At 37.4% G+C, this 23,981-nt stretch overlaps 1 protein-coding gene across 2 annotated transcripts in view; it reads left to right on the top strand.

Annotated features, from left to right (window-relative positions):
- Positions 1 to 23,981, top strand: part of NR6A1 (nuclear receptor subfamily 6 group A member 1) — a 230,614-nt gene that overhangs the window by 12,370 nt on the left and 194,263 nt on the right. For both annotated transcript variants that reach the window (XM_075560484.1, XM_075560483.1), the window contains exon 2: positions 23,190 to 23,231. In XM_075560484.1, the coding sequence (XP_075416599.1) occupies positions 23,190 to 23,231 (42 nt within the window). The remainder of the gene's footprint in view (positions 1 to 23,189; positions 23,232 to 23,981) is intronic.

Here is a 23,981-nt window from a genome sequence, read left to right as displayed (position 1 = left end):
TAAGACTTGTCATATGCTTTAGTATCACAAATGTGATAATCTGAAGTAGAGGAAATAGTTTAAGTACCATCATAGATACATCTTGTAGATTTTAGGAATATTCTAATTCTTTTGCATTTGTTTACTACAACTTGCCTAGTCAAACGTTCATAGAAATAATTGATCATAAATTGTGTGCATGTGTAGATATGTCTGTGCAATGAAGCCAGCATAATGAAAGAAAAAGGTTACTGTAGACAGTCAGGATCGCAGACTGGGATCTTTAAAGATGCTAATGAGGGCTCTTTCACAATACCGAGGAGAGGAACATTGTTAGTGTAGTGTAACATATACATGGTTGCTAACCTAGCAGTTCAAACCCATCAGTTACTCTGGGAGGAAGATGAGGCTTTCTGTTCCTGTAAAGATTTATAGCCTTGGGAACTCAACAGTGGCAGTTAGATTCTGCTTTCTAGGGTTAATACAAATCAGAATCAACTTCGTGGCAGTGAGATTTAGCAATTTTGATTTTGAAAAATTTGATATGAAATTATCTGAGCCGAAAGATGTGTAGGATGGAGGGAGGGTGGGGTAGAAAGGAGAAACCGATTCCAAGGATCTATCTACATGTGACCTCCTCCCCAGGGGATGGACAACAGAAAAGTGGGTGAAGGGAGACGTGGGACATTGTAAGATATGACAAAATAATAATTTATAAGTTATCAAGGGCTCATGAGGGAGGGGGAGCAGGAAGGGAGGTGGGAAATGAGCTGATGCTAGGGGCTTATGTGGAGAGCAAATGTTTTGAGAATGACGAGGGTAACAAATGTATAAATTTGCTTCATACAATTGATGTATGTATGGATTATGATAAGAGTTGTATGAACCCCCAATAAAATGATTAAAAAAATAATTAAAAGAAAATATATTTTTTTTAAAAGAAAAGAAAGATGTGTAGGAGAAAGGAAGCAGTTCATATGACCTAAAATGTTAGTTTGTATCTGAGATGATTTCAATTTAGTCTGGCATGCGCTCAACCTCTGAGTGACAGTTACAAACAAATAGCTGCTTTAGGTTGGTAAATTCTAGAAATAGAAGTTATTTCAAGAAACTGTTTTTATGATGTAGTAACAACTACATGTGTTAGTGCATGAGCTTTAAATTCTGATTAAAATTCAGTCTGACTTTTGTGATTCTTTTTCTTTTTTGTTGGGGAGATGCTGGGAGGGTGTTTTGTAAATGAAATAAGGCATAGAACTCAGATGTGAAGAATATAGAGTGTGGCTGTGTTAGTTTAGGAGAACTAAAATTTCTGAGTTAATTTCATTATCTACAATCTGCTTCATAAGTAAGCAAGCCAGTTCACTGAAATTTAAGTCAATGAAAAACAGCTTTCCAAATAGCCAACTTGCTTAATATCCAGTTCAGCAAAATTCAGTTGGCTGAATCTAATTTATAGAACTTACAGAACATGTCAAATTTCCTTCCCTTTATTTTTGAACTGGAGCCCTGATTGTATAGTGGCTGTGTGTGTGTGTGTGTGGGGGGGGGGACCTGCTAACCACAAGGTTAGCAGTTTGAAACCATCAGCTAGCTCTGTAGGGTCACTGTGAATTGGAATCAACTTGATGACAGTGAGTTTTTTTTTTTAAGTTTTCATTTTTGTTAGTTGCCATGGAATTAGAATTAGCCCCTGACTCATGGGGGAACTCACTGCTACACAAAAGGATGGGACCATTGTGATCTCTGTAATGTTTTCATTGGTTAATTTTTGAAAGTAGATCAGCTAGAAAGCTTTTCTTTAAAGTTTGTCTTAGACTGGAAGCTGCATTGAAACCTGTTTAGCATCCCAGCAACTCCCAAGCACTGATAGACCAGTGGTGGCTGTGCTTGAGGTGCATTGGCAGAAATGGAACCTGGGTTTCCTACACAGAAGGCAAGAATTCCACCCTGCCCTCTTCGTCCTCATGAAAAACCAAAACCACTTTTCCTGTGGAGATGTTGGTGGGTTGGAACTGCAACCCTTGGTACTACCAGGAAGTTTTCTTCTTAATCACTCTTTTTTTCTCTTCTTCCTGGAGATATTCCTGTATTACTTATGTATAAACTGAAGCTTGGAGTTGAAAATAATTTACCACTACTTAGACCACTATTTAACCCAGTCTTTCCTATACCACTATAGATATATTATTTCCCTATAGATTTTACTATTGAAGGTAGTTAATACTTATTTTAGTGTTTTAACTTTATTTAAAATTTAGCAGTTTTATTGACATAGTGGTTTAAACATTAGAGAGTTGTATAGTTAATACTTTTAAACAATTCATTTTAAAATAAATTTTTGTCTTTATCCTAAGTATGCAATTATTTGTCCTAAGTAGAAGGTAGTAGTAAAAATGAATTTAATGAAACTAAATTGAACTGTATACTCAAGTCTTTGAGCCTTTGTTAGGCAATACATAAGTTAAATTGAGGGTTTTTTTTCCCCTCTTCTGATGCATTCAGGATTGAAAGAGAATGGAAAAAGATAATAGCTAAGTAATGTTTGAAAGTTCTTTCTCTTCGTATGACTCAGAATCTTCCCGTGGTCTCCTCACTTTGCGAAACTCTGACAGGTGATAGTTTGTTCAATTTACAGGTGCATAAATTGATGATTAAAAGACAAAAAGAAACCCACTGCCATGAAGTTGCTTCTGACACATAGTAAGCATGTTTATGTAGGGTTTCTGACACAATCTTTATAGGAGTAGACAACAGCTGGAGGGTGCGAACCACCAACTTTGTAGTTAGCAGGTAGCAGCGGAACACCAAAACTTTCCTCCTCTCTTTTCTGCCTCTTGCTTCTTTCCTCTCATCCCTCTGTTTTCCTCGTTTTCTTTACTCCTTCCCTCTCTCCTGGGAGAATTTAACTGACTCCAAGGTAATGTTGAGGTTTGGGGATGGCTTTTTTGATGTTTTATTATTTTTTCATTTAATGACTTTTTTCAACAGAAGGAATGCAAGTCTTTCTCTAAATAATGCATTCATGGTGTTTCCTGGATTCTAGAAGTGGGGTTTAAAATAATAACTTTGTAGTCACTTTGTACTCTGAAATGAAGTACAATATTTGTTGAAATACATATACAAGGTACCATAAAGTTTCTTGACTTCTGGTTAGATAATGTTAAAAATGTGAGTTTGATTGAAGATATAGCCAGCAGTTCTTGAAACATGCTATCAAGTACAATAGTGTCTCTAAATTGCGTTTTGTAACTTATATTTATAATAATTATAAATTTAGCATTCAATTATATTATCCTGTAGCAGAGACAATCAGAACCCAATATAAATTTGCCGTAATTGGAACCTAGATTATAATTTTAATTTAAAAAATACAATTCCTTTTTAAAAAGTAGAATGTTTACATTTTAATACCTTTATCTTTAAAGTTTTCTGAGTAAGAAAATATTTCTGGTTTTATTACTTTCATATTTTGACAATTACTTGAATAGTGAAGACTTAAACCAGGAGTGTTTAAATTTAAAAATAAGCATATACCGTATGCTCTCTGATTTTACTATCTTAAGTTGTAAATCACAAAAATATTGATCTCTTAGGGCTTACATTGAACTATGGTGTATTTTTGTTATTAAAAAGAAAATTTTTTGTCCCAAATTGATTAATTAGTTGAGAATTGTGATTTAGCAACTCAATTATTGTGTAAAATTAGCCCAAGTTTTACTTGGATGTAATTAGTGTCTTTCTTTGTAAAGTTGATAGTATTTTTATATATTTATAAAGTTGATATTTTGTTGATGTTATAACAATATGCAGCAAAAGACCTGTCAAGTTTCTGTATGTACTTTACAGTGACATTGATTACATTTCTTTAGCTCAATCATTCTCACCCTCCTTTTCTAAGTTGTTCTACTCCCATTAGCATAAACTCACTGCCCCTAAATTTCATATCTAACCTTTTGAGTTGCTATTGCCAGTTTGTTCACATAGAGATGTTTTTAAGACAGCATAATGCTTAAGGCAGACATTCTTTACTAGTTGAACGAAATCATTGGTTGGTGTTTTGGTTTTTTTAAATCATTTTATTGGGGCTCATAGAACTCTTATCACAATCCATACATACATCCATTGTGTCAAGCACATTTGTACATTTATTGCCATCATCATTCTCAAGACATTTGCTTTCCATTTGAGCCCTTCATATCAGCTTCTCATTTTCCCCCCCTCTATCCTTCCTCATGAACCCCCCTATTTTGTCAGATCTTACACTGCCCAACATCTCCCTTCACACCCACCTTTCTGTTGTCCATCCCCCAGGGAGGAGGTTTTATGTAGATCTTTGTAATTGGTTCCCCCTTTCTCCCCCATCTTCCCTTCACCCTCCTGGTATAGCCACTCTTCAGCACTGATCCTGAAGGGATCATCGGTCCTGCATTCCCTGTGTTTCCAGTTCCTATCTGTACTAATGTACATCCTCTAGTCTAGCCAGATTTGTAAGGTAGAATTGGGATCATCATAGTGGGGGGAGGAAGTATTCAAGAACTAGAGGAAAGTTGTATGTTTCATTGTTGCTACCCTGTACCATGACTGGCTTGTCTCCTCCCCGCAACCCTTCTGTAAGGGGGAGGTGTCCAGTTGCCTACAGATGGGCTTTGGGTCTCCACTCTGCACTTACCCTTATTTACAATGATATGATTTTTTTGTTCTTTGATGCCTGATTCCTTCAACACTTAGCGATCACACTGGCTGTTGTGCTTCTATGTGGGTTTTGTTGCTTCTGAGCTAGATGGCCGCTTGTTTATCTTCAAACCTTTAAGACCCTAGACGCTATATCTTTTGATAACCGGGCACCATCAGCTTTCTTCACCACATTTGCTTATGCACACATTTGTCTACAGCAATCGGGTCGGGAAGGTGTGCATCATGGAATGCCAATTTGATAGAACAAAGTGTTACTGTATTGCGTATTGGAGTGGAGGTCCAATGTCCATCTGCTGCCTTAATACTAAACCTATAAATATATGCACATAGATCTATTTTCCCCATCCTATATAAATATATTTACATATGTACATGCCTGTAATTAGACCTCTATAATTTCCCTTTACCTCCTAATTCTTAACTCTATTTTCTTTTACTTTCCTCTTGTCCCACTATCATGCTCAGCTTTCATTTGGGTTTCAGTAATTTTTCTCAGTTACATTGTCCTTACCAGGCCTCTCACACCCTCCTTGCCACAAAGTTTGGATTACTTGTTGCTCCTTTGTCCCTGGGTTGGTCAACACCTCCTCCTTTCCCTCACCTCCCCTCTCCCGTTTCCCCCCAGAACCATCGGTCCCATTGTTTTCTCCTCCAGATTGTTTATCCAGTCCATCTTATCTAGATAGATCTGCAGAGATAATAATATGTACCAAAAAATAAGGGATAGCAAGACAAAGCGGCAAAAGAGAACACAACGATGACAACAAAAAAGAAAACCAATGACCCAGAAAAGAATAAAAAATAAATAAACAAAGAAAAATCTGTAAATAGATCAAGGTCTGGTTTTTTACCTCTAGGCGTGTCCTCCAGTCACGTCCGATGGGGTGTCATGCTCTGGCCCCAAAGTCTATCTTTTGCACTCCCTCAGGAGATCCCTGCTCTGCTCCCCTAGTTGTTCTGCCACAGGCCTTTAGTGTTTTGCTCAGGTGTCATGGGGTCAGAATGGGCCAATCCTGAAACGGAGTCTCCAGTGTTGCCCGTAGGGCCTTGGGTCAGCTAGGGACATCATGTCTCATAGTGGGATGAGCCATGTGGTCCACACTGTGCATTGGCTGTTCGGAGCAGGTATATCATCCTCCAGGCCTGGTGGGCCAAGATGTGCTCCAGTCTCTCTTCCTTCCCATTCATTTGCTCCGGTGTTCTCTGATCAGACATGCCCCTCTCCCCTAGCTGCAGCTTCAGTGCAGTCCTCTCAAGTAAATTCTTCTGGGGGGAGGGGCAGTTGTCCACATAGCTGGTATGGGGGCTGAGCCCTCAGGTTCCTCCACTGGCGCCCTTCTCCATGCCAGCGTGCTGCATTAGCATCCTGGAACACGGATTTAAGTTTGGCCCCTCTGTCCCTCCAAATAATTCTGGTCTGGCAGCAGGAGCTCAGGACTGGTGAGTCTTAACTAGTCACGGCCCCCGCTCCCAGTCCCCCAAATCCTTGGTTTTAAGAGAACTACAGGGACTATTTTTGATTTAAAGTTTAATAATTATCTTGGCAATAATTTCAAATGTTCCCACAGACTTAGTGACTCCAAAAAGCTAGATTCTATGAGAATTTGAAATTTTGCTCTGTATGTACCCTTTTTGATAAGGATTCTTCTATGGAATCTTTGATGAAAATGTTCACTCATGGTTGTTGGGCACCATCAGTTCTTCCATGACCATGCTGGTACTGTCTCATGGCAAAGGAAACAATTGTTCAAGGAGGCATTTAACTACATGTTTAATTTCCTTTTATTGCTGCAGATAATAAAAACCAATTGTTGTGCGTGGATGATTGATTGCAAGGTTTAAAGACCCCAGGCACTGTAAAGTGAACTGAGGTAGAATAGAAGCAGTAAATCTGTTATTAGGCCAGTTAACTGAGATATACCCTATGAAATCATGACCCTAAACCTCTAAATCAAGGAACCAGATCCCACAAGCATTCTCAGAAACGTCTTTTAAAAAAAAAATGAGTTTTCTATGAACTTATATTTCTAACACATAACTTTGTCCATTTAACTTTTTCCAGGTGTGCAACTTATTGATGGCAGTTACATTAATTGTGCATTTGTCTTTGATCCATGTGATTTTTAAGTCACTGTAAACTTAGTCTGCTTCATAAACAATTGCCAACCCTCCTTTCTCCTACCTGCCGCCCATGGTAACCAGTGATAAACTCCGTTCTTTCTACATTTGCCTATTTTTGTCTTTTTAATTAAGTGAGGCATTGCAATATTTGACCTTTTGTGATTGATTTATTTCACTCAGTATACTGTCCTGAAGCTCCATCCATATTTTATCAAGATTTCATTTATTTTACTGCCTGAGTAATATTCAATTGTATGTATGTGCCACATTTTATTTACTTAGTCATCTCTTGATGAGCATTTAGTTTGTTTCCATTTTGCTATTGTAAATAGCACTGCACTGAACACTGATGTATGTATAAGTAAGTATCTGTTGGAAGGACACACTACTTGTCCTGAGCCATCCTTCCTATGTTTTAGTCTAATTGCAATTACTTGTCTATCTCTTGAAGATACTCTTTTTTTTTTTTTGCTGACCTGCTACCAAGCATGATGTCTTTCTCCAGGGACTGGTCTCCTGATAACATGTTCATAGCGTGTGAAACAAAATCTTAACTATTCTTGGTTCCAAGGAGCATTTCAGCTTCTAAGGCAGATTTGTTCATTATTCTGGCTGTTGCTGGTGTCGATATTCTTCTTCAACATAATAATTCAGATTTCATCTTTTCTTCTCCAGTCTTTCTTATTTATTATCCAGCTTTTCCATGTAGTCTTATAGAGAGAGTTAAATAATTAATATTGTCATTTTGCAGGTCCAAGAACCGAGAGCATTTTCAGTGACAGGGCCCAGCGTACATAGCCAGTAAATGGCGAGATGGCATCCAGATTCAGATCTGCTTGACTCCAGGACTCATACTCTTGGGATCTCTGCATTAGAGAGCTGAATGACTAGATTAGTGTCCAGCTACTGCTACTGATTAATCTGAAAAGGATCATATTAGAAGTTCCTGAATAGAGGGGGTGGAAAATGTGGAACAAAACTCAGTGTCATAAAAGAGACTCACTGTTGCATAGAGACTGGTGAAAACTCCAAGACTGTGGCTCTTAGTCATCTTTCAGGTCTGAAACAAAACTTATCCTTTCTTAGAATAATCAACTATTAGGTTCCCATTTAACAGTTTCCATACAGATTATTCACACTGGTTACACTTTCTATGTTTTGTCAATATTCTCATTTCCATTCTAGTGTTCCATTTCCATTAATCTAGCTTCCACGGCAAATGTTGACTGTTTGGTCTCATGACAAATTAAGCATGGTACGCAGTAGTAAATACTTTTTATTTTATGATCAAATCTGTTATGTAGCTGATAGGTTACCTCCGGGAGTAGTTTCATTTCAGTGTTTAAAGTTTCTCAGGGGAATCCCTTTAGTCTCTATTGGTTCCTTAATTCTGACCTTTGCAAAATAATTAGAATATTCTACATTTTTCTCCCATTGTAAGAAAGCGGGGGGGGGGGGGGCGGGGGGCACATTTGATCACCTTTGGCTGGAGAATCCATCTCCACACCAATCCAAGGCCAACTGCCACAAGGAAGAAGGCAGGCAGGCTTCCTTCCACCTTTCATCCTTTTACTCTGTTATAACCCCAACTGTTTCTCCCACAATACACTTCTCTGCTGGGTTCAATAATTCATTTCAGTGGCCACACAACTCACAGACAATACAGTTATGGGGGTTTATTAGGGAAGTTAACAGGTTACCACATGGCAGGATCAGAAAACATTAAAGACAGTCTTTGGCGCATAGCAGTGTTATTTCTCAGCCAGCAGCCACCTCTCTCTGGTTCTGTCTGTCAGCCACATGGTCCCATGACCTCTGTCTTGTTCTGTAGCCTGGAAAGCTCACTTGCAGTTCTACCTCACTGTTCATGGTCTCTGGTCTTCACTCAACAGCCTCTGCTGCCTCTGCACTTCAGTCAGGGATTGTGGAGATGCTCCACTGGTGACTGTTATTTCTTGATTGCTAAATTCTCTCTTACTGCTTCATGAAATGACTCATTAGACCAATACCCTATTTGCATGGTCCCACTGAAACATTTGATGGGAGTTACACAGACATGGAGAGAAGAAACATGTTTAAGCAATTTTACTTCACCACACATTCTATTCAGGACCATCTATTCTGTCTTTGGTCAGAACTATTGGTACTGGTAGCCTGATATCATCTAGTTATTTGGCTCAGGATAGATGAGACTGTGGTGTATACGGGCAATCAGTCCTGTAGATTAGTTTCTATTTTGAAATGTCTGTGGTTTTTTTCTTTCTCTTTTGTTCCAGATGAGTTGAACTGATAGTTGTATCTTCAATGGCCACTTGCAAGCTTTGAAGGCCCCAAACACTACTTATCTAATTAAGCTGTAGAACACAAATATGGATTATGTTCAGTCAGTTGACTGAGTTGTTCCACAAGACTTTGTTTGTTCCTAAGTCTTCAAACCCAGTAAAGTATTCCTGCTGGGTATTTGGTATGTGCTCCCTATGTGCTGTGTTTTATATATATATGTGTGTGTGTGTGTGTGTGTGTGTGTGTGTAGAGCCTACAAATGTATATGCACATGCCCGCATACGCCTATACATATACTTTATTATTTGCGTCCTCCTTTTTGTTAAAAATATTGCATATGCTACAGCATTTACCATTAATGCCCCTTAAGTATTTCCAAAGAGAACAGAACAAAATTGGGAGCCAATTTGAGGTATTTGAGGAAGATGCTGGTAAAAAGGTTAGGTCAGTTCCTTGTTAACAGAGACACAAAGAGTACTTGCTTAAATACTGGCTGGATATAGAAGCAGATCTCTCTTTGTAATACGAGATAATTCTGACACATAATCTTTTGTAGGGGAAAAAAAATCACTAGGCTACTTATACTGTTTGGAACAAGATGAAGAGTGAATAAAACTCAAAACATGAGAGCCAAACATGATAGAGCCTGTAAGTGATCAGTGTGTCCCCACAGCTTTAGTTTCCAGGTCAACTTGTATTTCACTCAAGCTGCTTTGTTAAAGTTAAAAGGACATGTTCTTCTTTGACATTATTAGCCTTTATTTACTTCTGAAAATTATGGTCACTTTAATGCATTCAGGAATCTGAGGCATATTCAAAGAATTACTAAAGTCCGATCAGACTAGCAATCTAACATGTAATGATCTCCTAGTCTGGGAGCCTTGATTGCCTGAACATTTCTCTTAGTTTTGAGCTGTAGCAAAGCAAGGAAGTAACTCTAGCAGTTTAAGTGCTAGTAATGGCCACAGCACTGCTGGAAGAAAAGCTTTCTGTCTAAACTAGTGGAATTGTCTTCGGTAGCAAAAGCTATAACGAAGCTTGTTATGATACATTTTGAGTTGTGAATATGGTGGGTTGGGGCAGGGTAGGGTAGTTTAGTATCCATAGCTCCTAAACATGTCTGTCATTTATTTCATGGTTCTGGTGAACTCAATGGTTGACCCAGAGGTCAGTTTTCACATGAATGCTGCAGCCTCATCAAGAAACCAACTCAATGATAGGACTAAGTGATGGCTTAGTAAAAAGGTGCTGTTTCTGTGTGTTCATAGAGTGAAACAGTTTCTCTAGAGTTGCTACAAAGTGGCTTACAGTTTTAAATCAAGACATCTCATTCCCAAGTACAGTCATATTTGTGTTTGGAGAGTGAAGATCAGAATGACTTAGCAATTATGATAATTGCTGACTGTATTGAAATTGACTGTATGCCAGCTACTGTGCTTGTATTTATGATTTCATTTATTCTATGTAACAACTTTATGAAGTGTAAGTACTATTTTGTTTCTGCTTTTAGGTCAGGAAAGTGAAGCCTTTGGGACCATGGCTAGTTGTAGAAAGATGCTGTAAATGTTATTCCCTCTACCCTATTTTTCTCTTCTTTTAAAGGGAGCTGGTGAGATGTAAAGGTTAGGAATGATCAAAGCATTCTCTATAGTTTTGTTATTTAAAAAAATTTAAATTAATCCTGGCAACCCCTTAAGTGTTCCTCAGGTATTGATGCTATCTGATTTCTCCCCCTCTGGCATAGTGCTTATGAGTTGGGCTGATAAGTGTAATGTCAGTGGTTAAAAACCACCAATTGCTCCTTGTGTGAAAGACAGGCTTTTACTCTTGTGGAGGGTTACTCACAGGGGCAGTTCTACCCTGCCCTAAAGGGTCACTCTGAGTTGGCATTGACTTCATGGCAATTAGTTTTGTTTTAATGTTTTTGTTTAGTACACACAACTGCAACTTTCAGTAGACTTTGCAGCTGAAAAGGATCCTAAGAAAACTGGCCATGCCTTCTTTTACTAAAGAGACATGGGGGAAGAGGAGGAGTAGATTAACAGTATTAAACAAATAGCATAGTACCAGAGCCAGGTTAACTAACATACTGGTTTAACATCAAAGTTGACATAGATGTTTTTATTCTTGAACAGAGTTTCCGTTTGGAATAGGAACTTTGTATTACCCTTTTCTTGCTTCACAGTGCATTGGGGAGGAAAAAGCTATTTGTGGAGATAGTCTACCATCCTCAGCCCCTCAAATTCTAGGCACCATTGTTATTTTTAGGACCCTCTCCCAATCCTACCTTCTAGACTCCTTTTGATACAATGAGTGGTTTATGTAGGGATTGAGAAAAAGAAGGTAGGGTTGGGTTTTTGGTAACAAACTTTAGCCAGATTTGCAGTCTGCAACCTTGCTCCAGACCCACACTAATACTGGAGCATTTTTTCTTTGGATTGATGAAGCCTTAAATTCATATCTGCCGAATTGGAAACACAGGGAATCCAGGGTGGATGATCCCTTCAGGATCAGTGGTGTGAGTGGCAGTACGGGGAGGGTGGGGTGGAAAGGGGAAACTGATTATAAGGCTCTACATATAACCTCCTCCCTGGGGGATGGACAACAGAAAAGTGGGTGAAGGGGAGATTTTGGACAGTGTAAGATATGACAAAATAATAATTTATAAATTATCAAGGGACTATGAGGGAGCGGGGAGGGAGGGAGAAAATGAGCTTATGTGGAGAGCAAGTGTTTTGAGAATGATGAGGGCAATGAATGTACAAATGTGCTTTGCACAATTGATATATGTATGGATTGTGATAAGAGTTGTATGAGCCCCTAATAAAATGATTTTAAAAAATTCATATCTGCCTCTTGCCTTTCTGTCCAATAAGTGGGGTTTGCTTGGGCCATTAGGTTTTGTTTTTCATAGGCAACCTGATAAACCACACTTCAAAACTGACAGAAAGTGCTCTTGAATACAGAGACATAGCACTGTACTCCAAGTTGCACAGCAAAGTCCAGCTGGCAGAGCTTCAAGTCATATTTCCCTTTCTCCATTTACAAATGTCAGGATTTAAAGATCACAAGAAAAACAATTCCCTTATCCTAATGTATTTTCTTAACATGAAATCGTAGGGATGAAAAAAGGAGCGTGGGAAGAGATGCCAAGGATTCTCATTTATGTAACCTATCATCCTTATATTTTTGCTCAGCTAAAATGCATTTTACAAGAAGTATCTATATTTCTATGGAAGCATTAGTAACTTCTGTCTGTTCAACCTGTATCACCTTTCATACAATTCAGACTTCTGACTTCATAATTAAAGCCTTGCAAAACCAAACTGAAGGCAGAAAAGCTAACCCAAGATTATGACATTTCGATTTTAAAGCATTAAAACAACTATCACCATCTGACAGCAGCAGTATATTGCTTCAAGGCTGTGGCTATAAAACCAGAAGGTGAAAACAGTTTAGGAAGGCAATTTGGTTGATGATCCAGAGGTCATTGATGTTTCTATGGAAATTATAGTAAAGGTATTTCTCAGAACACTGCCATGTACTGATGAGTCTGACATTTTTCATTTACAGTATCTGATTGTCTTGTAGGAAGAAAAGGAGTTGTTGATAATTTTTCATCCAGTGTTGAGGTTAGAATTTCAAAATGCATACATATAGGAAAAATGTATATAACAATTCATAAATTGCCATTTACTGAGTCCTTATGCTAGGTATTAGCTTATGGCTTACATGAATTCAACTGAATCCTTACAACAACTTTATAAAGTAGCCACTATTATCTCCATTTTATAGGCTTAGAGAGATTATTATTTTCTATTACATGAAAAGAGTTACAAAAAGAGAATGTATTCACAGAAATTTAGCTAATAAAAGGCTGCCTTTGCACGGTGCATGTTTTTCAACAGTCAGAGAGAAGGGAATTTGGTGGGATTTCAAAGAGCAAGCCCTGACAACACATCAGCAGGGCTCAGAGTCCCAAGAGGAACTATCACACTTTAGGTGAGCCCATTTGCAAGCTGCCTTGAATAATCCAAGATGCCTGTGGCAGAAGTAGCTAGAGCCAACTTCATTATCTAGATCAAACTAAAGTATAAAACTTAAAATTTGCTCATAGTCATTTCTGAAACTAATTGGAGACAAGAGGTTTAAAGAGTAAGCTTGTTTGAACATATCCAGAGATATAGTTGCTCTAAAAAGCACCCTTTATCATTCTCAACAGTGGTTTGATGAAATAGTAGAAGCCAACTTTGCTCTGGAAATCTAGTGAGGAGTAGATGCAACTAATGAATTGTCCCACAGACAACAGTGTACTTTTCCATACACTTTGAACACTGCCATATGAAAATGGAACAACCTATAAGCATATCAAAAGCCTTGGAAGATAATTGTTCCTTTGTGTCAGTACTGGAAATCTGAGCAATAAAGTGGAAATAAAGAAAATAGTACAAAGTTGAAAACCACCTGAAACTCAAATCTATTTAATTGTCTTGACAAGATTAAAAATATTTCTCAAGAGTTTATCAGGCAGCCATCTAAGTAAGATGACAAATAAGCCCACATGGAAGAAGCACACCAGCCTACATGATCAAAGGATTGAAAATATAGTTCAAGGAGGGAATGGTATCAGAGCTTAAAATTTGTGAAATTCTGGTTTGCAGTGGAAGCCAAAAGTATCTTTGTGGAATGTATACATAGAATAAGTCTCTGGTGAATTCCCTCTGACCATAATTGAGGGATGGGAATAGCCTAGTTAGCAGACCAGAGTATTCAAAAACAGGTGTATCTCTCTCGTATTTTGTTATTGGTAGCCTTGACTCTCTGCTATGTAGTCAATAATTTTCGCTACAGTAAACCAAGAATTATCAAGACAATAGCTAGATTAAGGATTCCTGGGGGAATACTGCAGGGGAGTTGCAGGAGGGGGTAATGGGAAACTGGAACAAGGAGTACAAGAAGGAAGAAAATGTTTTAAAATTGACGTGGTAGTGATTGTACACTTCTTGAATGTGGCTGAACTATTATTGTATGATGTCTGGATTATGTCCCAATAAAATGAGGTTTTTTAAAAAAACGTTTTTAAGTGCATGGATATTTGCCATATTAAAAAAAGCCATAACATTGAATTCTCAAAATGTACTTGACTATATTTTAATAACGTATAAACATGAAAAAGCACATTTTGGTCTATATTCTCCCAGTATGGGCATTATGTCAGAACCCCTCCCCTTCTACCACCCTCCATCCTACTTTTCTGATTGAAAATGCAGTTTTTATAAACACAAATATGTACTTAAAAACAAACAAACCTAAAACCAAATTATTTGGCTATGCTCTCAAAATTTGACTAGCTCAACTGAAGGGATATAAAAAACCTACTAGATACTCTCTAAATGACTTAAATTACTAACTTTTTAGAATCAGAATTCTGGACACTAATCTTTCTGACATACTAGTTAGTCATTAATGCCTAAAGCTCAGTAGCACAACCAAATCTCTTAGCTTCAAAAATCCATTATGTGGCAACAAAGAGATACAGCATCTTTAACCTTTCACCTCAGTGTCTTTAGAATCTGAAGCAAGGTTAGTTAATCATACCTATGAGGTCATTCCAAAAACAAGGTTAAAAACTATTAAAACCTTGGGAGTAGATAGACGAACAACACCATGTTTCTATAGTATTAAACAAATGTAAAGGATACTCCATAAATTAGACGAGCCTTTGGCTTTCCCCCTTAGATTTTTTAAACTTCCCTATATCCTAAAATATTACATTATTTTTCTGGTATGTTCAAAATATAAGGAAGTGTATGAGATTACATAAGGGATACAAAGATTATAAAGCTTCCTTCTCCCAGAACCTTAAAATCAAATAGGGAAAATAGAAAACCACATATAAGGAATTATGATATATACCCCATTGTATCCATCTACATTATTTCTTCCTTATCAGTAGTGTCATTCTTTCTTATATGTTTATTTTCCAGACAGGTATGTAACAACATTGGGTTATTCTAATAAATGACTTGGTATTTTTAGACTGATGGAAATACATTAGGTAATGTTTCTATATTTTATTTTAAAAAAATCTACAACAGAGTATAAATTTAGAAGGAAGGAAAATAGGTACTTTTTTTGGACTGCTAACTGCAAGATCAACAGTTCAAACTCACTTGCCCCTCCATGGGAGAAAGGTGAGGTTGTCTGCTCTGTAAAGGATTTATGGAGTCAGAAATTCTTATGGAGGATCATTGTGTCATAGTCAACTCTATAGAACTGCTTTTATTTTTTTGTCTTGTATGACTGCTTAAACATAATTAAAGTTTAAAATTCAGTTCCTCAGAACATAGCTACAGGTACTTCTCAAACATAACCAAACACTTTGCGAGATAGGTTTTCTGTGGTTGAAGACTTTTTAGGACCTTAGTCTGACAACTCAGTCAGTTGGTATACTTGTATAGCTCACAAAGTTCTTGTTTTGCACCCTTGAGAAGTGAATAGTTTCTAAGATTTTAAAAACTTGTAAGCGACTATATAAAAGACAACTATTGATCTGTGCTCATGAGCAGAAGAGAAAGAAGGAAACAAAAGTTTCAGAAAAGAAACAAGCCTCCAGGGCTAATAGTTTACCTTAAATACAGTCTAAGCTGACCTAAGACTAGAAAAACTACAATTATTCATTCTGGTCAGGCCATAGTAGATGGCCCCTGATAGAAGGATGGCCTGAGAAAACCACAGGGCAGAACTTGATAGAAATGACCAGAGCTGGTTAGTTCAGATAGGACCAGTAAATGGCTGTTATATGTTACATGTTAAGTTAACGTTACTATCCTCTGTTGGGAAACCTGGAAAACAAAAATACGGTATTTGAATTCACTGTCAGTGGCTCTGATCGTGATTTGGGTGAGGAACAAGCATAGTGACCTATGGGACCATAGAGGAGTGGCACCTCACTAGCCTCAACAAGATGAATTGGCATAGTAACTGCAAACATGGTTAAAATTTTGTGGATGGCATAGGATTTGACAGGGTTTCATTCTTTTAAGCGTCTTCAAAGGCCCCTGAAAAGCTAAGTCCAATCAGTCCCTTTTGAAAGTAAGTCACTAGGCACAGACTATTAATTTTTCAGCATAATTTCTACTCTGTTGACTGTTCTGTGAGGCAGGTGGTTTTGAGAGTGTGCGCTCTAGTGGCACAGTGGTTAACTGCTCTGCTGCTAATTGAAAGGTTGACAGTTCAAACCCAGCAGCCACTCCTTGTGAGACGTCTACTTCCTTATAGCTAACTGCCTCAGAAACCCTTGGGGCAGTTCTACTCTGCCCTGTGGAGTGCTTATTAATTAGAATCAACTCGTTGGCAACAGATTATGGTTTTGGGTTTGCTTTTGTGTGGTTTTGGGTGTTTTGCCTTTTGTGTTGTCTCTAAATAGAAATATAATTGGACATACTATGATTTGGGTTACTTTTAACAGTTGTTCAGATTCTTCTAACTAGAAATCATTTACTAGTTAGAGCTGGTTATTGAGAATGGGAGTCTGATTGACTTGTCTTCTGGAGGCATGTGGTTTGTAGGTAGGATCAGCATTATCTCCATGTCTCTTCAGCATCTTGCACTAGGGATGTTCTGTGTAAATAAAAGTAGAGACAATTTTATTAATAGTGTCAAGGAAGGCAATGTAGACATAGTTACTAAATTCCATAAGCTGGGCTGTTTTTAACCCTTAGAGGAATTTATTTTAGAGTCTATATAAGTCAATCTTTTTTCTTTTTTTTCCCTCCAGTCTTGGACTTTATTTATTTATTCATTTGTTTATTTATTTATTTTAACAATTTATTGGGGCTCATACAATTCTTTTCACAGTTCATACATATACATACATCAATTGTATAAAGCACATCTGTACAGTCTTTGCCCTAATCATTTTTTTCTCTTTTCTTCTTTTACATTTTATTAGGGACTCATACAACTCTTACCACAATCCATACATATACATACATCAATTGTATAAAGCACATCCATACATTCCCTGCCCCAATCATTCTCAAGGCATTTGCTCTCCACTTAAGCCCCTTGCATCAGGTCCTCTTTTTTTCCCCTCCTCCGTCCCCATTCCCCCCTCCCTCATGTGCCCTTGGTAATTTATACATCGTTATTTTGTCATATCTTGCCCTATCCGGAGTCTCCCTTCCCCCCTTCTCTGCTGTCCCTCTCCCAGGGAAGAGGTCACATGTGGATCCTGGTAATCAGTTCCCCAAGTCAATCCTTTTTCATTGGGGAACAAATATGTGGACTTAGCACACCAAGCAGTTTACAGGCGGAAAATACTAAAAGCTTCCAAAATTAACCTCATATGACTAAAATGACATTAATGATGTCAGGGTTTCATCCAAAATCTTTGAGGATAATGAATAATTGCCATCCTATAATCTCTTTGCTATTACAGATTGGTACTGGAATGGATAGATACTAGGGTTTAGTTAGAAACACGAAAACCCAAACTTGCTGATTTCTAGTCAATTCTGACTGATGGCTGCCTTGTATGTTACCAAGTAAAACTGCACCATGGGGTTTTATTGGCTGTATCTTTATGGAAACAGATTGCTGGTGTTTTTCTGAAGTATTTCTGGGTTGATTTGAACTATAAACTAGGTTAAATGCTAAGTGCAAATAGTTTGTACCACTCATGGATATAATGTTACTTGCCATTAGTCAGTAGTAGCTCGCATGTTGAGCTCCTGCTTTGTCAAGTACTGTACAAAGCATTTACATGTATTACTTCATTCAACACCGCCCCCACTCGAATTCAATCTTTTAACAACCCTATGGATTAGATGCCCTTATTCATCCTACTGTATTGTGAGGTTAGGGTTAATTCTACTTGAACCATATGAACTGATAGTAGAAGGAGGAAGCATTTCCAAGGAAAAATCAGGGTCCTGTTAACAGAAAAAGGAGATGAGAGAATGGTTGTAACACAGTTAAAAACAATAGCTATCCACTAGCGATTTTTATTAGTATTTTCTTTGTTTTGTGTTAACCCTTCCATTATTTTTTTATTTAGTCTAAATACTCTAAAGAGTCCAGAATGTTAATTGCTTTGAGGTGACATATTAAGTTTTATCATTTTTTTGAAACCGTCTTTTCATTTTAATGTTCAGAATCTGAGGCCCAGAGTAGAGAGGGACTTGCCTAAGGCCACATAACTAAAAGTGGCTTCAGCTGTTGTTGTTAGTTGCCCTCCAGTCAGAACCCACTCTTAGCAACCCTTTGTATAATTAAATGAAACACCGCCCAACACTACATCATCCTCACAATTGTTGCTATGTTTAAAAAAAATCATTTTATTGGGTGCTCATACAATTCTTATCATAATCCATACACACCTCCATTGTGTCAAGCACATACGTACATTTGTTGCCATCATCATTCTCAAAACATTTGCCTTCTACTTGAGCCCTTATAATTGTTGCTATGTTTTAACTCATTGTGTCAGGCCATCTTGTTGAAGACCTTCCTCTTTTTTGCTGCCTCTACCAAGCATGATGTCCTTCTCCAGGGACTGATCTCTCCTGATAGCATGTCCAAAGAATGTGAGATGAAGTCTCACCGTGATTCCTTGCCTGTAAGGAGTACTCTGGCTGGAGGGCTAGCTTACCCACTTGACCACCTGGACATAGCATGCATTTGGCCTTTATTTATTTGACTGTTAGTTGACCTGAAGTGAATGCTGATTCTCAGCTTCTCCTCTGGTTTCGGTGTTCAGTATTCAACCTGGTACCATGGTAGGTTCTTTGTTTTCCCTGCAGCTCCATAATTTTTCTAATTCCCATTGCCCTTATGGAGAGAAGCTTTAAAGTAACTCTGAGATGAACCCCCTTAGACATCTTAGTTGCTTTCAGGAGCCCCTAACCTTTTGTGTTCCAGATCTAATGTCCTCATTTAGACTTTCAACATTTTCTAGGCTGTACTTGATGGCAGTGTGTTTGACATTTCCTAGACTTTGATTTACAGGCAGGGATGTGTTTTCTGTTTAGTTCATCTTGCATTTGAGCACCTTCCATAATGTGCCTGCATCTGTTCTGGGCATAGAAACAGCTTCACAGATGACAAGGCATGTTCCCTACTCTTGAAGAATTCACTTTGTAGTAAAAGAGGCAGATGTTTAAATCATTCCTATATCTTTTGGTGACTGCAAAATGTTTTCTTTTGTTCATAGTGGTGGTGATACATGAGCTGGTTCTTGAAGGATAGTTTCGCACCAAGTGCAGGAGGCAGAGGAAGCACTGAAAGGCAAATAAGGATGTGACATGTTTGGTGATTAAAAAGGACTTCTAAAAGTTGTGGTGCTTAAATAACAAATCTCTTCTACACGACCGCTAGTTGCTAATCTGATTTCTGGGTGCCCCAACAGCAATACCAATCAAAAAACCCACCCAAACCCAATGTTGCTGAGTAGATTCTGACTCATTGGATCCCCATGGGTTACCGAGTAGAACTACTCTATTGGGTTTTCTTGACTATACCTTTATAGCAGCAAGTTGTCAGACCTTTCTATGTGATATCACTAAGGGACCTCGAACTATCAGTCTGTAGGTTAGTGGTTGAATTAAAACTGTTAACACCAGTTAGGGTTCACTGTTTGGGTTATTCAACATGATGTGACAAATGTTTATGTCATATAGCTACCATTACATTATAATACAGAGGAAGTTCACTGCTCCAAAAATTCCCTGTACTCATCTATTTATTTTCCCCTTTTTCCTGAATTCCTGGTAGCCAATGATACATATCTTGAATTTTTTATTTTGCTGAGAAATATACACAGCAAAACATACCCTGATCCAGCAACTACTACATGTACTATTTAGTGATAATGGATTATATTCCTCAATTTGTGCAAGCATTCTTACCTTTTTTGAGTTGTTGTTTTTCCTACTAGCATGAATTCAATTTCCTCTAAGGTTCCTATGTGGAGCCCTGCTGGCTGCAACAAGGTCAGGGATTAAAAACCACCAGCCACTCCATAGGGGAAAGGGCTTTCTGTAAAGAGTCTCAGAAACTCACAAGAGCAGTTCTACCCAGTCCTATAAGGTCACGGTAAGTTGGCATCGACTTGAGGGCAGCAAGTTTGTTTTTAATTTAAGGTTCCTATTTAATTTTTCAAGTTGTAGTTAGCCCTTTGATCTAGTATATAGTTCTTAAAAGCGTGTAATATTAAAGGCAGACTTTTTAATTATTTGTTTTTTCATTTTAAAGCACTTTATTACAGGTTATTAATATTCACAACACTTCAGAGCACCTTATACTCCTAATTAGATTTTTGGTAACTGGTTTTAAAATTTTGCTCGATTAATTTTCTCCTGCTGGTTTCCAGGCAAGAGCATTACGTAGTAAAGGCAGACTTTTAAAAAAAACTTTAAAAATAGTTAGGCCAAGCTATGGTTTGGTTTAAAGAACATTTTAGGGAAGGATATTTTGTTTCATAGTTTAAAGATTATCTCAGGGCAGTAGTTTCAGGGATTTATCTAACCATGGTACCATGAATTGTAGGTTCCATAAGAATGTAAACTTTTGCATTTTCCTTATCAGGATCCTTCTATGGAATCTTTGACTAAAATGATAGCTGAGCACCATCCAGTTCTTTTGGTCTCATGGTAAAGGAGGCACTTGTTTATGGCAGCAATTAGGCACACATTTCGTTTCCTACTGTTTCTGACTTATTTTTCCTCTGCTGTTTGTAGTGAATAGACACCATTTGTGCCCTGGATGAATTGAACTAGGAGGTAAAAGCAGTAAACATGTTATTAGGCCAGTTACCTGCGATGTTCCATGAAATCATGACCCCAAATCTCCAGACAAGGGAACCGAATTCCTTGAAGGTTTTTGTTTTGCATAAGCAACCTCATCAGCTACTCTTCTCCCCTATCGGCCCTCTACCCTAACCCCCTGATACTTTGAGCTATATCTTTGGCACAACTTTTGCCAATTCAGCCTTTGGGGTGGAGGGAAGGTGAGGTGGAAAGGGGGAGCTGATCACAGGATCTACATATAACCTCCTCCCTGGGGGACAGACAACAGAAAAGTGGGTGAAGGGAGACATTGGACAGTGTAAAATATGACAAAATAATAATTTATAAATTATCAAGGGTTCATGAGGGAGGGAGGAACTGAGAGGGAGGGGAAAAATGAGCTGATACCAAGGGCTCAAGTAGAAAGCCAATGTTTTGAGAACGATGGCAACAGATACACAAATGTGCTTGACACAATGGATGTATGTATGGATTGTGATAAGAGTTGTACTATCCCCCCCCAATAAAATGATTTTTTTTAAGTCGTAGAACTTATCAATAGCAATTACAGTAATTGGCTGTGCAACTCAAATTCTAGTCAATGTGCTATTTCTATCACCATTAACACTACCTTTCGGATTCCCTCCTCTGGTAACCTCTAACTTTTTTTCTCCACACATTGGCCTTTTCTTGTTGTTTTATATAAGCAGCCTATATAATAGTTGTCCTTATGTGATTGACTTAACTCAGCATGGTGTCTTCCATACAGAAAACAATCCCACAACTGAACCAATAAATAACATCATGGTAAATGGTGATAAGATTGAAGTTATTAAGGATTGAGGTTATCAAGGTGGGTTTCACAATCAATACCCATGGAAGTAAGCACCAAGAAATCAAACACTGTATTTGTTGCATTGGACAAATTACTGCAAAAAGACCTCTTTAAAGTGTTAAAAAGCAAAGATGTCACTTTGAAGACTAAGGTGTACGTAACCCAAGTCACGGCATTATCATTGCTACATGTGCATATGGAAACTGAACAATGAATAATGAAGATAGCAGAATAATTAATGCTTTTGAATTATGGTATTGGTGAAAAGTAATACATAGTGTCACAGACTGGCAGAAGAACAACCATCAGTGTTGGAAGAAAGAAGTACAGCCAAAAAGTGAGCCTTGTGAGAGGTACTAGTACTAGGGATACAGATATAAACAAGATAAACCAGGTAGATAAGCTTTTTAATCGTGGAGAGACAGACTCACTGAACAAGTGAAAAACTGAGCAAGTAATTCCTTATTGATGAGGGCTATAAAGGAGAAGCACAAGGTGTTACGCATACTTTTAGTGGGGCTTTTTCTCTGTGTAAATCAGGAGTAAGGGAGACAAGGTGTAAATTTTTGGGGAAAATGTTTAAACTGAGGATAAGTGAAAAGCAAACAGGAGAAAGGAGGCAGTTTTTGTGTTGGGGGAGTGTTGTTTTTTTTTTAATCAACCATGGATAGACCACCTACTGTGTGTTTACCTTTCTCAGTGCTTGATTTTTTCTCTATAGTTTGAAAGTTACACACTAATGAAGTTAATGTACTTTAGAGAGATTTATTCCAACCTGAATAGCATACTTAAAATGGAAGAATTGATTCTATGTGTGTGTTGGTAAAGCTCTTCAACATCTGTGAAATTAAATAAAATTACCCGTTTTGATATTGGTTGTAAATTTATATTTTGGATAATAGCTCTCGTTTAGAAAATAACATTAAATAGAGCATTATAGGTATCAGTGAATTGTAGGGAGCTACTGAAATGTTCACCACTTGACCTCTCCAGCTTCTCCATGTGGCAGTCTGCTCTCATAAAGATTACAGATTAAGAATCCCTCTAGGGCAGTTGTATGCTATCCTATAATGTCTATGAGTAGTTTGAATAGATTTTATAGCAAAGTATGTATCAGAATCAACTTGCAGGAACAGTAACACATGAAGTATAATTTTTCTGTAAATTTTATTTCAATAAATATTTGATATCATTCATAATTGTACTATTACTTATTCAGCACCTCTTGTGTGTTGAGGAAGCTTTTTACATTTTAAATCGGCATCTGACAATCTTGATTTCAATTCTGTAATATGCCTTTATTATCTCCATTTGTGTTTTAAGATGATGAAATGGAAACTCAGAGGCATACACATTAGTTACAGCTAGGATTCAAACCTAAGTTGGATATCTGAGAATTTTTTTTTCATGCTAAATTATATTTTTGGAGTGAGCTTGCAGTTTTTCACAAACTATAATCTTTCTTCCTATTGCTTTCTTTTTAGGATTTTGTCAGGATGAATTGGCAGAGCTTGATCCAGGCACTAGTAAGTTCTGAAAATTACCTGATGTTTATTGGTAAGAAAAGGAGTGCAAACCTTTAAATGTATAAACTTGTTGCTGATAAGTTTATGACTTAGGTTTTTATTTTACTTTATTTAATTTCACTATTTTGATTTATAATTATGGGAAGAGTATCTTTTTAAAGCTCTGTTTTCATTTTTCTTTCCCCCCCTTTTTCTTAATATCAGAATATACCCATTTAATGGAAAATCAATTTGTTGAAATTTCTTCTTAATATCCATTTTCTTGTTTTCATTCTTTTACAAGACTAATAGCAAAAAAATATTTTACCCTTGCACACGGAATCATGTACTCTCACTTGTTTGCCTAAAATATTGACTAGTTTTAGTTAGACACAATTTCTTTGCAGAGATACATTATGCTTGGTTTAGAAACTGATAATTGATTATCTTTTTACTGAAGCTTAATTTGTAAAGCACTTTCATTTACAATCTTAGGTCATGAAGGTCACCTTTTAAAGGTTTAACTAAATGATGTGTTTTAGGATTGTATAAGTCTTGGGGATAGATAATCATTTGTATTCCTGGTGCTACCAAAATGTAGTCTGTACCTTTCTGGGAAAATTGTTAGTAATTGTTAGAGATTTATCATGTGTATGAGAGTACTAGGTGTATTTAGATTTAATTTTCTTACCTGTGTTAAAAGATCAAGTGATAATTCAAATGGGAATCCATGAGATGGTCTAGAGCTATTTTTCTTATTCTAAAACATTT

Source organism: Tenrec ecaudatus, chromosome 10, assembly GCF_050624435.1.
Source record: "Tenrec ecaudatus isolate mTenEca1 chromosome 10, mTenEca1.hap1, whole genome shotgun sequence".
NCBI classification, from domain to species: Eukaryota; Metazoa; Chordata; class Mammalia; order Afrosoricida; family Tenrecidae; genus Tenrec; species Tenrec ecaudatus.
This window is presented reverse-complemented; position numbering and strand designations above follow the sequence as displayed.